Source organism: Ovis aries, chromosome 1 (assembly GCF_016772045.2).
Source record: "Ovis aries strain OAR_USU_Benz2616 breed Rambouillet chromosome 1, ARS-UI_Ramb_v3.0, whole genome shotgun sequence".
Lineage (NCBI taxonomy): Eukaryota > Metazoa > Chordata > Mammalia > Artiodactyla > Bovidae > Ovis > Ovis aries.
In genome coordinates this window covers 38,169,762-38,185,670 of record NC_056054.1, presented here as the reverse complement: position 1 = coordinate 38,185,670, position 15,909 = coordinate 38,169,762, and the positions used below count along the sequence as shown (strand labels likewise).

At 35.5% G+C, this 15,909-nt stretch overlaps 1 protein-coding gene across 13 annotated transcripts in view; it reads right to left on the bottom strand.

Moving 5' to 3' along the window:
- The window catches only part of ATG4C (autophagy related 4C cysteine peptidase), a 99,860-nt gene that overhangs the window by 52,820 nt on the left and 31,131 nt on the right, over positions 1–15,909 (bottom strand). For 11 of the 13 annotated variants that reach the window (XM_042249041.2, XM_042249052.2, XM_042249026.2 and 8 more), the window contains one exon: positions 11,528–11,611. In XM_042249041.2, the coding sequence (XP_042104975.1) occupies positions 11,528–11,611 (84 nt within the window). Of the gene's footprint in view, positions 1–8,230; positions 8,324–8,929; positions 8,971–11,527; positions 11,612–15,909 lie in introns of those variants that run through there. The other 2 variants (XM_042249061.2, XM_042249056.2) reach the window with 2 other exon arrangements.

Below are 15,909 nucleotides of genomic sequence, written 5' to 3'. Positions count from 1 at the left end.
TGTTAGGGGCCACTGATCGACCCATACCGGTTCCTCAGATTTCCAATCAATAGGATCGGCATGTGTCACAGGAGAATCAGAGGTCCCTAGGGAAAACACCCCAAGCCTTTTCGACTTTGATTAGATTTTAAATCAAGGGGTAAAACGATGCCTTGATGTTGTTTACCTAAACCTTGGTTTGGAAGTAAGCCCTGATCTAACATCAAATCTGTTACAGTGGGTGAAGGACTATATAAATAAACACCCATTTTGCTTAATATATCACGCCCCCATAGATTAACTGGAAGATGGGGCAGAATATAAGGTTTAAATTGGCCTGTATGGCCATCTTTATCCCTCCAAGTAAGAAGGGACGAACTTTGTTCTGGATTGGTAGTTTGGCTAATACCCTGAAGAGTGGAAATAGCTGTTTGTTTAGGCCATGTAGTAGGCCAGTATTTTTCAGAAATAACGCTAATATCGGCCCCTGTATCAAGCACTCCGCGGAAAAGCTTACCATTAATGCATAGCTCAAGTTCTGGTCGTGCCTCGGTAACATTTTGCACCCAATAGGCGTCAGAGGACCCGAAACCTTTGTCTTGACGGTCTCGGTTAATTGCTCTTCCTTGTATAACTAATGGAACTAAAAGGAGTTGAGCTATACGTTGTCCTGCATTGATTACAATAATTTTGTTAGGAGCGGAGGCTAATATTTTTATCTCTCCTGTATAATCAGAGTCAATCACACCAGGATGAATAAGTATTCCCTTTAAAGACGCGCTGCTGTGCCCCAAAAGCAGTCCAGCGGTTCCTGGAGGTAAAGGCCCAAATACTCCGGTGGCAAGGGTTTGAACCCCCATCTCGGGAGTTAATACTGTGTAGGAGGTGGCACAGAGGTCCAATCCTGCACTGCCTTTTGTGGCTCGACAGAGGTCTGCAATGGTTCTTTATTGCACTTTTGGACTCAGAGGGAGAGGGAGAGGGTGGGGTGATTTGGGAGAATGGCATTCTAACATGTATACTATCATGTAAGAATCAAATCGCCAGTCTATGTCTGACGCAGGATACAGCATGCTTGGGGCTGGTGCATGGGGATGACCCAGAGAGATGTTATCGGGAGGCAGGTGGGAGAGGGGTTCATGTTTGGGAATGCATGTAAGAATTAAAGATTTTAAAATTTAAAAAAAAAATTTAAAAAAATAATAAAATTTAAAAAACAAAAGAATACATGCCAAGCCTCTTTTATCAATGAATTTCTCTTAATACTAAACCTTGAATCTAATTATAAATAAAAACTAAAATGCCTGGAAACTGAATATGGCACTATAAATATGTCAAAAGTTTCTACTTTAGGAGACATTTAAATTTGTTTTTTTTTTTTTTTTTAATTTTAGTTTTTTATTTTTTAAATTTTAAAATCTTTAATTCTTACATGCATTCCCAAACATGAACCCCCCTCCCACCTCCCTCCCCATAACAACTTTCTGGGTCATCCCCATGCACCAGCCCCAAGCATGCTGCATCCTGCGTCAGACATAGACTGGCGATTCAATTCACATGATAGTATACATGTTAGAATGTCATTCTCCCAAATCATCCCACCCTCTCCCTCTCCCTCTGAGTCCAAAAGTCCGTTATACACATCTGTGTCTCTTTCCCTGTCTTGCATACAGGGTCGTCATTGCCATCTTCCTAAATTCCATATATATGTGTTAGTATACTGTATTGGTGTTTTTCTTTCTGGCTTACTTCACTCTGTATAATCGGCTCCAGTTTCATCCATCTCATCAGAACTGATTCAAATGAATTCTTTCTAACGGCTGAGTAATACTCCATTGTGTATATGTACCACAGCTTTCTTAGCCATTCATCTGCTGATGGACATCTAGGTTGTTTCCATGTCCTGGCTATTTTAAATTGAATACAATAATATATAACTATCACACCTTATCCTGTGGCTTGCCAAACACATAGTTTCTAATTTCCTAACTTGACAAAGTGACTAATTCCTTATTCTTTTAAGGTCTAGTCTCCCTCTTAATATTTACCCTAAGTATTATTGGAAAACTGCTAGTAACTGCTAGTATTAAATGAACTTTGTTGTCTGTTCACTTTCCACTATAATACTGCTCCTTCTATTCCACTCTTTGACTGGCTTTCCTTTTTACAGTATTAGTTATATCAAGAATATTTTTTTATTTACATCTGCATCCAGATTTCAAGTGTACCAGAGAGGAAGAAATGTGTTTATCTTCTGGACCTCTGAATGAATGTTCAGTGCCTAACACAGAGTTCAGTCCATAGGATGCAAAATAAGCATTTGTCAGGTGAATGTAAGACAAATGGAATCAAAGGAAGAGATGTTTTTTAAATTTTGTTTTGCTTTGCTTTTGTTTCCCATGATGGAACAGACTTCTGAGCAGAGGTTTATGAAGAATGAGAATGCCTAAAAGAACCACTAAAAGAGTGAGAAAGAAAGCTGATAGAGGAAAGAGAAGAGAATCGCTAGTAATATTGAGAGCTCAGGGAAAGTCTGCTTCTCACCAACAAAAAAAGTTGGACAAATAACATAAAACAGACTATTAAAATTGACCAGGCACATGTAAAAGAAAACCAAAAGGAACTACTAGAAATAAATAATAATAATAACAACAGAAAATAGAAATTTGGTATAGACTAAATAGAAAACTATACATAGCTCAGAAGATAATTAAGGAACCAGAAAAACTAAAAAAATTACTTAGAACACAGCACAGAGAGGCAAAATAACATAAAATATCTAAAAACCAAAGAAATTAAGAGACATAAAAAAAAAACTAATAACAGAAAAGCTTGTCAAAGATGTACAGGAGAACAGGAAAAATAGAGAAAAACTATAACTAAAAGTGACTGAAATTTTCTCAGATTTTAAGAAATATATGAATTCTGAGTAGAATAAAATGAAGCCCACACAAAAGACAAAGAGCTGATCTTCAAAAAAACCAGAGAGAAAACATACACACACAAAATGACAGCTTCAAAACACTAGAGAGAAAATCATGTCCTAAAGTGAGCAAGAATCCAAAAACTACTAACCATTTAAGAAAGTATAAAAGTCAACCAGATTATATTAAAATTATGAGCTCTTTAAAATTATGAGCTCTTCAAAAGATAAATGATGAAAAAGTAACTAAGGGAGTAGGAGACAACAATTCCTGTAGATATATTCAAAAATGGATTTATATCCAAAATATATGAAGACAATCTAGAGAGACAATTTAATAGAAGACATGTTTGAATGGAAAAATATCTATGAAAATATGCTCAATTTCATCAGTTACCCAACAAATGCAAATTAAGATAAAATGTTTCTCTAATAAATATGAAAAATACCAAGTACTGGTGAGCTGAGAGCAAGCAGAATTCTCATACACACCTAGCAGAAATATAAATTAGCACAACTGGCTTGTAAAATTATCTGGTATTATATACTGAGACTGAACATATCAATACCCTGTGACTCAGCAATTACATCCCCAGGTATACATACTGTATGAAAATCCATATACATGTTCATTAAAGCACATGTACAAAAATATTCACAGCAGGGCTCTTACTGATTGCCAAAAACTGAAAACTATCCAAATCTCCACCACAAGTAAAATGGATTAATAAAGTGGCATAATCACACAATGCAATACTCAGAATACAAAAATATCCAGCAGCCCAAAAGGTAAATAATACAATGTCTGGCATCAATTGAGCATACAAATAGGCAGGAAAACACAAGCCAAAAAGAGAATACTCAGTCAATCAAAACTGAACCCAAACTAACAAAAGTGCTAGAATTAGCAAACAATGACATTAAAAGAGTTTTAATATTACAATATTGTGCTGTGCTGTGCTAAGTCATTTCCATCCTGTCCAACTTTTTGCAATCCTATGGACTATAGCCTGCCATGCTGCTCTATTCACTATATACAGCCTGCCATGCTATAAGAGTCTTGGAGTGGGTTGCCATGCCCGCATCCAGGGGATCTTTACAGGCAAGAATTGAACTTATGCCTCTTACATCTCCTGCACTGGCAGGCAGGTTCTTACCACTAGCACCACCTGGAAAACCCCACAACAATGTTAAATATGTTCAAAAAGATAAGTAGAAACAAGCCTTTTTACTGGAATTTTTAGACATACAAACTACAATGTCCAACATAAAAGATATACTGACTGGGATTTAATGACAGGTTAGATATTGCTGAGGAAAAGATCAAAAGACTGGTGAACTTGAGGACAAAGCAATAGGAACTATACAAATTAAAACACAGAGAAGAAAAAGAATTCTTTAAAAAAATAAAAGCACACTGGTGATATGTGGCACAATTTCATTTGTGCTAATATGTGTCCAACTGGAGATCCAGAAGGAGAGGGGAGAGAGGGGAGGGTAAAAAAAACATTTGGAGACAAAATGGCTAAAAAAATTCAGAACTGGTGAAAGCTATGAGACAACAGTTTCAAGAAATTCATCAAAACCCAAGCAATCATGAAGAAAACGACACCACTTCACATCATACTCAAACTATTCCAAACTAGTGATAAAGAAAAAAAATCTCAAAAGCAGTCAAGAGTAAAAAAGACATTATGTACAAAGAAAGATAAGGATAACATCACATTTCTCACAGTAAACAAAACAAGCAAGAAGATAAATGAATCACAGCACGCCAGGCCTCCCTGTCCATCACCAACTCCCGGAGTTCACTCAAACTCATGTCCATCGAGTCAGTGATGCCATCCAGCCATCTCATCCTCTGTCGTCCCCTTCTCCTCCTGCCCCCAATCCCTCCCAGCATCAGAGTCTTTTCCAATGAGTCAACTCTTCGCATGAGGTGGCCAAAGTACTGGAGTTTCAGCTTTAGCATCATTCCTTCCAAAGAAATCCCAGGGCTGATCTCCTTCAGAACGGACTGGTTGGATCTCCTTGCAGTTCAAGGGACTCTCAAGAGTCTTCTCCAACACCACACTTCAAAAGCATCAATTCTTCAGCACTCAGCTTTCTTCACAGTCCGACTCTCACATCTATACATGACCACTGGAAAAACCATAGCCTTGACTAGATGGACCTTTGTTGGCAAAGTAATATGTCTGTTTTTCAATATACTATCTAGGTTGGTCATAACTTTCCTTCCAAGGAGTAAGAGTCTTTTAATTTCATGGCTGCAATCACCATCTGCAGTGATTTTGCAGCCCCCTAAAATAAAGTCTGACACTGTTTCCACTGGCATGCTGTGATTCACGGGGTCACAAAGAGTCGGACACAACTGAGTGACTGAACTGAACTGAACTGAAGAAGATAAAAGGGCAATATCTTTAAAGCTACAGAAAGAAAAAAATCATCAACCCAAAATTCTATACTCAGCAAAAATATCTTTCAAAAATGAAAGCAAGACTCTTTCAGAGATACAAAAGCTGCAAGAATACATCACCAGCACCTCTGCACTGTAAGAAATGTTAAAATAAGTCCTTCAAGCAGAAAAAGAATGAAATTTAGCAGACAGAAATATGGATTCATACAAAGGAATGAGAAATACCAAAAATAACTACATGAGCAAATACGTAAGTTTTCTTACCACTTAAATCTATTGAAAGATATTGACTGTTGAAACAAAAACAATAATAATGTATTGTGGCATGTATAAGACACAAATAAATAAAATATATGACACTAATAGCACAATAAAGACCAGGAGGAGGGAAGTGTAATACATCACTCCAAGGTTCTTTTATATGTAAGTTGATATAATACCACTTGAAGGTAGACAGTGATAAGTTAAAGATGTATACAAAACCTTAAAGTAACCAGCAAAACAACATAATAAAAAGTTATAGCTAATCAGCCAGCAAAGAGATAAAATAGAAACCAGAAATATTCAAATATTCTGAAAGAAGGTAGAAAAGAGGAAAAGGGAACAAAGCAGATTTAACAAATAGAAAGTAAACAACGAGATGACAAACTTTACTATATCAATAACCATATAAAAGGTGAACACAGGCATATCTTGTTTAACTATTCTTCACTTTATTGTGCTTTGCAAATAGTGAATTTTTTACACCTGAAGCTTTGTTGACAACCCTGCATTGTCAGATGATGATTAGCACTTTTTAGCCATAAAGTAATCTTTAATTAAGGTATATAGAAGCAACTGTTAGAACCGGACATGGAACAAAGGACTGGTTCAAAAATAGGAGCACATCAAGGCTGCATGCTGTCACTCTGCTTACTTAATTTATATGCAGAGTACATCATGCAAAATACCAAGCTGGATGAAGCACAAGCTGGAATCAAGATTCTCAGAGGAAATATCCATAATCTCAGATATGTAGAAGACACCAAAGGAAGAAAGCAAAGAGGAACTAAAGAGCCTCTTGATGAAGCTGAAAGAAGAGAGTGAAAAAGCTAGCTTAAAACTCAGCATTTAAAAAAGCAAAGATCATAGCATCTGTTCCCATCACCTCATGGCAAATAGATGGGGGAAAAATGGAAACAGTGACAGATTCTATGTTCTTGGGCTCCAAAATAACTGCATTGGTGATTGCAGCCATGAAATTCAAAGACACTTGCTCCTTAAGAAAAGCTATGACAAACCTAGACAGTGTATTAAAAGCAGACACATCACTTTGCCAACAAAGGTCTATATAGTTAAAGTTATGGTTTTTCCAGTAGTCATGTACAGATGTAAGAGTTGGACCATAAAGAAGGCTGAGGGCTGATGAATTGATGCTTTCTAACTATGATGTTGAAGAAGACTCTTGAGAGTCCCTTGGACTGTAAGGAGATCTAACCAGTCAGTTCTAAAGGAAATCAATCCTGAATATCCACTGAAAGGACTGATCCTGAAGCTGAAGTTCCAATACTTTGGCCACCTCATTAGAAAACACCCTGATGTTGGGAAAGATTGAGGGCAGGAGGACAGGGAGTGAAAGAGGATGAGATGGTTGGATGGCATCACTGACTCAATGGATATGAGTTTGAGCAAACTCTGGGAGATAGTAAAGGACAGGGAAGCCTGACGTGCTGCAGTCCTTGGGGGCACAAAGAGTTGGACATAACTGAGTAACTAAACAACAACATTATTTTTTAGATATAATGCTGCTGCTGCTACTGCTGCTGCCAAGTCACTTCAGTCGTGTCCAACTCTGTGTGACCCCGTAGATGGCAGCCCACCAGGCTCCCCCATCCCTGGGATTCTCCAGGCAAGAACACTGGAGTGGGTTGCCATTTCCTTCTCTAATGCATCAAAGTGAAAAGTCAAAGTGAAGTCGCTCAGTCGTGTCCAACCCTCAGCGACCCCATGGACTGCAGCCTTCCAGGCTCCTCCTTCCATGGGATTTTCCAGGCAAGAGTACTGGAGTGGGGTGCCATTGCCTTCTCTGAGATATAATGCTATTGCATGCTCACTACACTATTATTCTGTGTAAATACAACCTTTATATGTACTGGGAAATTTCTAAAATTGTGCAACTTATTTTATGGCAATATTTGCTTTATTGAAATGGTCTGGAACCAAACCCACATTATCTCCAAAGTATGCCTATAGTCTAAACAACATAATTAAAAGGCAGGGATTATCAGATTGGATAAAAAAGCAAGATTCAACTATTCACTTCCTACAGGAAACAAACTTTAAACATAAAGACAAATAGATTAAATGTTTTAGAATATTTAAAGAGATATACCATATAACCCTAAGCAAAAGAAAGCTTAATATAAGATAGTATATTTCAGACCAAAAAATATCAGCAGGGATAAATAAGGGTTTTATAATTATAAAGGGGTCAATTCATTAACAGACCAAACAATTCTAAATGTTTATGCATTCAATAACAGAGCTTCAAAATTGATGAAGCAAAAACTAATAAACTGCAAGGAGAAATAGATAAATCCACAATTATAGTCTGAGATTTCAATATCGCTCTTAACAAGTAGGACAGTGCAAGAATAAAGATTTGAACTCAACCAACTTGACTTAACTGTCCTTTTAGAACATTTCAGTAATAGAATACACATTCTTGTCAAGCACACAAAGAACATTTACTATATTTAGAACATTATACCATATTTAGACCATAAAGCAAGTCTCAATAACTTTAAAGAGATTAGAATCATAAAAGTGTTTTCTTTGAACACAATGGAATTAAAAATCAATAACAGAACAAGATCTGGAAAATGTCCAAATTGAGCAATGTACTTCTAAATAATTAATTTCTTCCTACATACCCTTTCTTAGTAAATGGCAAAAAGTCATGTTTCAAAAAATTCCACATTGTGGGATCTTATTTCCATAACACTTGGGCATAATCTTGGCAATATCTGGAATAAGAGAGATCCATGAAAATAGCAGAGACAGCACAAGAACCAAAACCATATCCAAGAAGACCCTTTGAAATGTAACTTTCATGCCCTTCCTTCTGTTCTATAAAGTGATCCCTAGGCAAAGCTCCACCCTGGGCTGGTTTCAGCTCAGGAAAAAACTTTTATTATTTCCTAGCCTCTGTGCTACCCTCTCTACTTCTTAAAAACTTTTTTCCCCTTTTCTCCATGTACTTTTTTTTGTCCATAGGTTAGAATGATTGTCTATAGGCATTCCTCAGACCCAAAATTAGGAAGGAGAGAGCCTTATCTCCAGTTATTATTGTTAAATCCTTTGGGCCCCTAAGAAAGAACTGGTATGCTAGAGATAACCACACATACATTTTTTCCTTAATGGTCTCTGGACCCATCGTGTTCTGAACCATCTAAGAGAAAATCTAAAAAAATCCTAGCCAGATCGGGACATGGTATCTAAAGGGAAATGAGGCTTTCTTAAAATAAGATAAAATCCTTAACCGCTTCTCTTACAGATACCTTAATTTTTTATGAAATTTTGGTATTTGATCAAAATAATACTGATTGGAAGGACCATTTGGATTTACATACCATGAACATTGACTTAACAATGCACAGCATGATACCAAACTCTGGGAAAGAAAAATTGCATAATATAAGTTTGTAGTTCAAGAAAGGTAGCAAGATAAATTTAAAACCTTGAAAAATCAGGACAGACTTTGCATAAAGTAGTATAATCATATTAAGACTATAACCTTATAGGAATCTTATACTTATTTATCATCACAAATTAATTCATTGTAGATAAGTCAGAGGGAGGCAAAATAAAACCACTGTGATTGGAAAACACCATTTTCTAAGCACTTAGATCTGTGAAACAGATTGCCAACACCTTCAAACTGAAAGGGAATTGAAACAACTGAACAAACTATCCATCAGATAAATGTTAATAAATAATGAGAGATGAGTGACTCTGGTTAAAGTAATTTGACCAAAACCTTTAGCAAAACAAAAAAACTATTAGAAAATCTTTACATAATAGAAAAAGATAATTAAAAAATCAAGAATTTAAGTGGGAATGTGATCCATCAGAACTAGATTGGAAACAACTATTATACACTGATGGCTCTATAAGAAAAAAAAAGAAAAAATATTTATCTTCTCTGGCTCTGTCCACTCAAGTGGCCTGGAGAAATGTTATCTCCACAATGACACCTTTTTCTACACAAGAAACCAGAGTTCATTGGGAATGGCTGATTTCATATCTGAGGCTGAAAAGTATAAAGTGGGCATGGCACACCTACTTAAGGAAGAAAATAGGAAATTTCCAAAAATTGATTAGCATTTGTTGAAAGATAAGCCAATCTGAAAGAAATCTCCACTGGCTAATTTGAGTACCATAAGAAGATTACTGGTGGAGACTGACCAATGCACAGTATAGAACCTAAAAACCTATGAGTCCATAACGATATACAAAGAAAGAAAAGATTAGCATTAAAATATTTCAAATGTGATAAACAGAATATTATACTACTATTGAGCCTACTTAAATCTACCTTGTACGCTTGTTGTGAGAATTAAAGACATTTCTCAAAGAGTTTAGCATGATGCTTGACACATAGTAGGCACTCAATAAAGAGTATAAATTATTAAAAGAAAATACACAATAATTACAGAAAGGATGAGTATATGTAAGAATTCAGAAACATCAAATACAGTAAACAGTTTCAGAAATTGGAGCATCTTACAAATTGGAAAACTTACCATTTTTAGGTTAACTAGAAGGTATACTTTTAATTATTATCATATACTTCAAAATTATCAGAGAATTTGATTAAAAATATCAAGATATCAATTCAAATAATATTTATTTATCACTCATACTGTAAGTCCAAAACTATGAGGGAATATAATAAATGGAGTACAATGGTATGAACTTTAATTTCAAGGAATTTACAAGAAACTCAAACCACATGGCAGTATTTTATGTAACATATTTTATGTGTTAGGAATTAGCATAGTTAACCTTCTATCCATATTTTATGTGTTACATAAAATACAGGTTCTTAAAAGATATATGCCAAAATATATGCATAAAAAGTAGAATACAGATTGCCAGGAGCTGAAAGGAAGAGAGGAATGAGGGAAAGGGAGGGAAGTCGCTCAGTCATGTCCGACTCTTCGAGACCCCATGGACTGCAGCCTACCAGGCTCCTACGTCCTTGGAATTTTCCAGGCAAGAGTACTGGAGTGGGGTGCCATTGCCTTCTCCAGAAAATATTCTACTTAATGTTAATTACTCTAAGACATGTCTATATTAGATAGGTCAACAAACAAACATTAATATCAGGTATTTAATACTGAATATTTCCCAGTTCACATGAACCTGGAATTTATTGTTTAATTTAGAATTATTTGATTTGTAAGTGCTTACCTTTTTTTAAGCCAAATAAATACAGCTCATTTACAAATTAACCTCAAAAATATTACCCAGAGACAAAGACATACCAAGACATATTTAGACAGCGCAAGATCTAGCTTCATTTTCTAACTTTAGTCATGAATCAGATATTACAATATAAAATTTACTGGCTTATAAAAAATAGTTGAAATAAATAAAATTTTTAAAGTCTTTTTCCCCTTTTCCCTCAGTCTCAGGAGTTAGAAATAGTCTAGATAAGTGTTTCTGAGAGCCCTGGTCTCAAGGCACAGAAAAGAAAATCAAGTTCTAACAAAATGGCAGCAGGTCTAAACCAAATGGTGGCCAGACAAAGCAAAATGGCCATCAAAAATCACAACACAGAACACAGAGTTAAAACACACACATATAAATCTGGCAATCCTCATCAGACACTCCCTTAAATACAAGAATAACGGAGAGGAATGAGGAGTTACTGTTTAACGGGTACCAAATTCAGTGTTACAAGATGAAGAATTCTATAGATGAATGGTAATGATAGTAACACAACATTATGAATGAATTTAATACCACTGAACTGTACACTTAAAAATGACGAAGAGGTCAGATTTTGTGTTATATGTATTTTACCACTTAAATACATAAAAATAACTGGAAGTGAAAAACAAAAGAAATATGTCAAAGGTAGATTAATCTAGAAATAGAATAATGAGAACAACACAGTGAGTTTCTACAAAGATTTTTAAATGGATTACAAATTTAGCGCTTACCTTCATATTTAAAATGGTAACATTTTCCAAGTAATAATACAGGAGAATTTCTACTAAAATATGTCTTCGTTTTCAACACCCAACCTAAATAAGACAAAGAGAAAGACAGTTTTGCAATTAAGGGATTTCAGACTAAAAGTTTAGCAGCATTTTCTTCTATTTCATTTCAAATCACGAATTCTCAATACAGACGTACATCTTTTACAAGTGGAGCAAAAATATGTTGACAATGAACTGAAAATACAGGGCTACTGCTGCTGCTGCTGCTGCTAAGTCACTTCAGTCATGTCCGACTCTGTGCGACCCCACAGACGGCAGCCCACCAGGCTCCCCTGTCCCTGGGATTCTCCAGGCAAGAACACTGGAGTGGGTTGCCATTTCCTTCTCCAATGCATGAAAGTAAAAAGTGAAAGTGAAGTCGCTCAGTCGGACACGACTCTTCGCGACTCCATGGACTGCAGCCTACCAGGCTCCTCCATCCATGGACCTTCCAGGCAAGAGTACTGTAGGTTGCCATTTCCTTCTCCCAGAGTACACTAGTGCTTATGATAAAAGCAGATCTCTGAAGTTTCCTAGGGAAATCTGTTTTAACCCCATCATTTCGGCTTAATGAGGATTTCTGAAAGTGATATACGAAGCTTTCAGACATTTTCATCTCAATTTTCCACCTCCCAAACCAATCCTCAATCCTCAACTTTTAGCTGCAAACTCTAACTCTTTCAATTTTCTTCCGACTAAATTGTCTATATCTAAAAGGTACTACCCTTTTGGCTTTTTATGATGCCATTAATATTCTCTATTTCCTAAGAAAAGCACTTGCCCATTATATTCCTGAATATTCCCAAGTATATGAAATTCCTGCGTGCTAATGTAGCCTTAAAAAGCAGCTCCTAAAATGTAAGAACAGAGAAACAGAATCTGAAACTGGGAGTCAAGACTAGGTCTAGTCTTAAGCAGACCAGCATTTATATTCAACAGAGTTGTTACAAATTTTAAATGAGTGACTTTTATGAAAGCGCTTCCTTAAAGACTATAATACAAATAAGTACAAACAACAAGCACATTAAAATATGTATTTATAGTAAAAATCATACAAGTATCTGAGTTTGGTACTGAAACAGAGAGAATGGAAAGTCAAATACACTGATTAGACTTTGGATTACTCCAAAGTTTAATTTGCAGTACTCCCCCAAATGGCTTCTCTGTCATCAGTCTTTCCCCATGCTAGCATATGCCACTTATCCCTGCCAAATTAATCTCCCTGTGGCTCAGCTTTGATTAGGTAATTCATCTACTCATTTGCTCAAAAACCAACCTCAATGACTCATTAACCTAACAGATTTATAATGAACTTCTCTGTGATACTAAAGACTTTCTTCAATATGATACAAATTACCTTTAGAGCTATCTTTTCCACTAATTTTCATCTATACTCAAAGCAGGCTTTACTATTTGGTTCATATTATTCCATGACAAAATTATCCTCCCCAATATCAGCCCATTTCAATCCATTTAAACCATCTTCTAGTTCAAACATGCAGTTTTTGTTGTTCCCAATTTACGAGTGTTATTAGTACCATGCTAGAATGATTTTAACCCCCAAAGCAGTAACAATTCTCCCCTCTCCAAAAGGCAATATTTCCGAAGTAAGTCCTAAGAACTTTATAAACACAACCTTAAAAACAAACAAAAAGCCTTTAAGGAGGACTTCTCTGTCCCTATGCTTTACCTTCAACCTACACCCTCTTACCAGTCACCAGTACTTCCAAAAGAAAGAAAGGTGAATCTGAGTCAGAGTCTGAGGCTCTGCAATGATCTACATTTTACATAAGCAATAAGTTATAGTGCACAAAGAGAGTAGAAGTTGTCTCCTAAGAGTTAGGCCTAGAATCGACATAGCCTCCTTTCTCATTCTATTGGTTGACATAAGACACAGTCCAGCGCAGATTCAAATGAGAAAAAAAGACAACACAAAATGTGATTCACTGAGGACTGTCTTAGTAGAGTCACCATAAACAAAATGTTACCCCAAAACCTACAGTCCATTAAGTTAGCAATTATAAAATCACAAATAAAGCTTTAAAAGATGCAAACAAATCAAAGACATTGAAACAGTAGAGATGATAACAATTTTCTGGAGGAACAGAAATCATGAAGGATGATTTAGAAGAAGGATGAATTATTTAATATTTTAAAAAGGAAATCAAGTTTATATACCTCATAAAGTCATGTAAATAAGGGGGTGGGGAGGAAAGCAAAAATTAAATATTTTTTCAAAAAAGTAAGGTCCAGTCTCTTTTAAAATGTAAGTGTTATGCCATTTCTAGTTCTGTCTTCATATCATAATACTGACATCGATAAAAAAAAAATTCTAAATTATGTTCAGTGTATCCAGAAAACAGCAAGAATAGGGAGCCAAGGGAGGCTGGACTTGAATACAGTTTCAAGACTCATCTAGATATGTGACCTTGAGCATGTCAATCTCAGTTTTCTAATTTCCAAAAAAGGAAAACCTTAAAAAGATAGGAGATATAAATCCCAGAAAGATCTCTAACTCAGAAAGATATGAGATTTAATTGATAAGGTACATAAACTATAATATACTGGTTGGTGCTCAATCAATTTCAGTCCTTCTTCACTACATAATGATTAAGGGATCAATCCAAGAAGAAGACATAACAACTGTAAATATCTATGCATCCAACATAAGCGCACCTCAATACACAAGACAAACACTAACAAACATAAAAGGGGAAACTACAGTAACACAATAATAGTAGGGGACTTTAACACCTCACTTACACCAATGGACAGATCATCAAAACAGAAAATTAACAAGGAAACACAAGCTTTAAAATGGGGTTCAGGATGGGGAATACATGTATACCTGTGGCAGATTCATGTTGATGTATGGCAAAACCAATACAATATTGTAAAGTAATTAACCTCCAATTAAAATAAATAAATTTATTTTTTTATTATTATTTTTTTTTAATTTTATTTTTTTTTATTTTTAAATTTTAAAATCTTTAATTCTTACATGCATTCCCAAACATGAACCCCCCTCCCACCTCCTTCCCCATAACATCTTTCTGGGTCATCCCCATGCACCAGCCCCAAGCATGCTGCATCCTGCGTCAGACATAGACTGGCGCTTCAATTCACATGATAGTATACATGTTAGAATGTCATTCTCCCAAATCATCCCACCCTCTCCCTCTCCCTCTGAGTCCAAAAAGTCCGTTATACACATCTGTGTCTCTTTCCCTGTCTTTAATCTCCATGTGTTTTTATTCTTAAGTTTTTTTTCTGTAATTTTTATCTAGGTATTGTGGTCAGAAAAGATGATTGATTTCAGTTTTCTTAAGTTTACTGAGACTTGATTTGTAACCCACAATGTGGTCTGTCTTGGAGAATGTTCCATGTACACTTGAGAAGAAAGTGTATTTTTCTGTATTTGGCTGGGATGTCCTAAAGATATCAGTTAGGTTCATCTGGTTGAATGTGTCATTTTATTTATTTTTTTAAAATATAAATTTATTAAAAAATAAAATCAAAGTTCTATGCTTTAGTGGACACTATTAAGAAAGTGAAAAGACCATTCAAGAATGAGAAAAAATATCTGCAAATCATATTTTTGCTGGGGGACTTTCATCTAGAATATATAAAGAACACTTACAACCCAATAATAAAAAGACAACCCAATCTTAAGACGTGTAAAAAATTAAATGGACATATCTTCAAAGAATACATACAAATGGCTAATAAACACATGATAAGACACTTACCTTCATACAGTCATCAGGGAAATGCAAATCAAACTTACAGTGAGACATTTCACACTCACTAAAATGGATCTAATTAAAAAGATGGACATTAACAAGTACTGCTGAGGATATAGAGAAATTTAAACCTTCAAACATTGCTGTAGCAGTGTATAATGGTCCAAACAGTTGGGTACTTCCTTGAAAAGTTAAACTTAGAGTTAATATATGATCCAGTAATTTTACTCCTAGGAATATAGCCAAGAGAACTGAAACTAAGTTTACACAAAAACTTGTACACAATATTCACAGCGGTACTATTCATATAGCCAAAAAGTAGAAATAACCCAAATGTCCATCAACTAATGAGTGAATAAAGAAAATGGCATATATCCATACAGTGAAATAGCACTCAACCATATAAGAGAATGAGGTATTGATACATACATGCAACAACATGGACGAACTTTGAAAACACTGTGCTAAGTGAAAAGAGTCAAAAACAAAAGACCACAAGTTATGTGATAGCATTTATATGAAAAGTCCAGAATAGGCAAATCCATAGAGGCAGAAAGTAGCATGGTGGATGTCAGGGATTGGAGAGAGATGGGGAAGAAT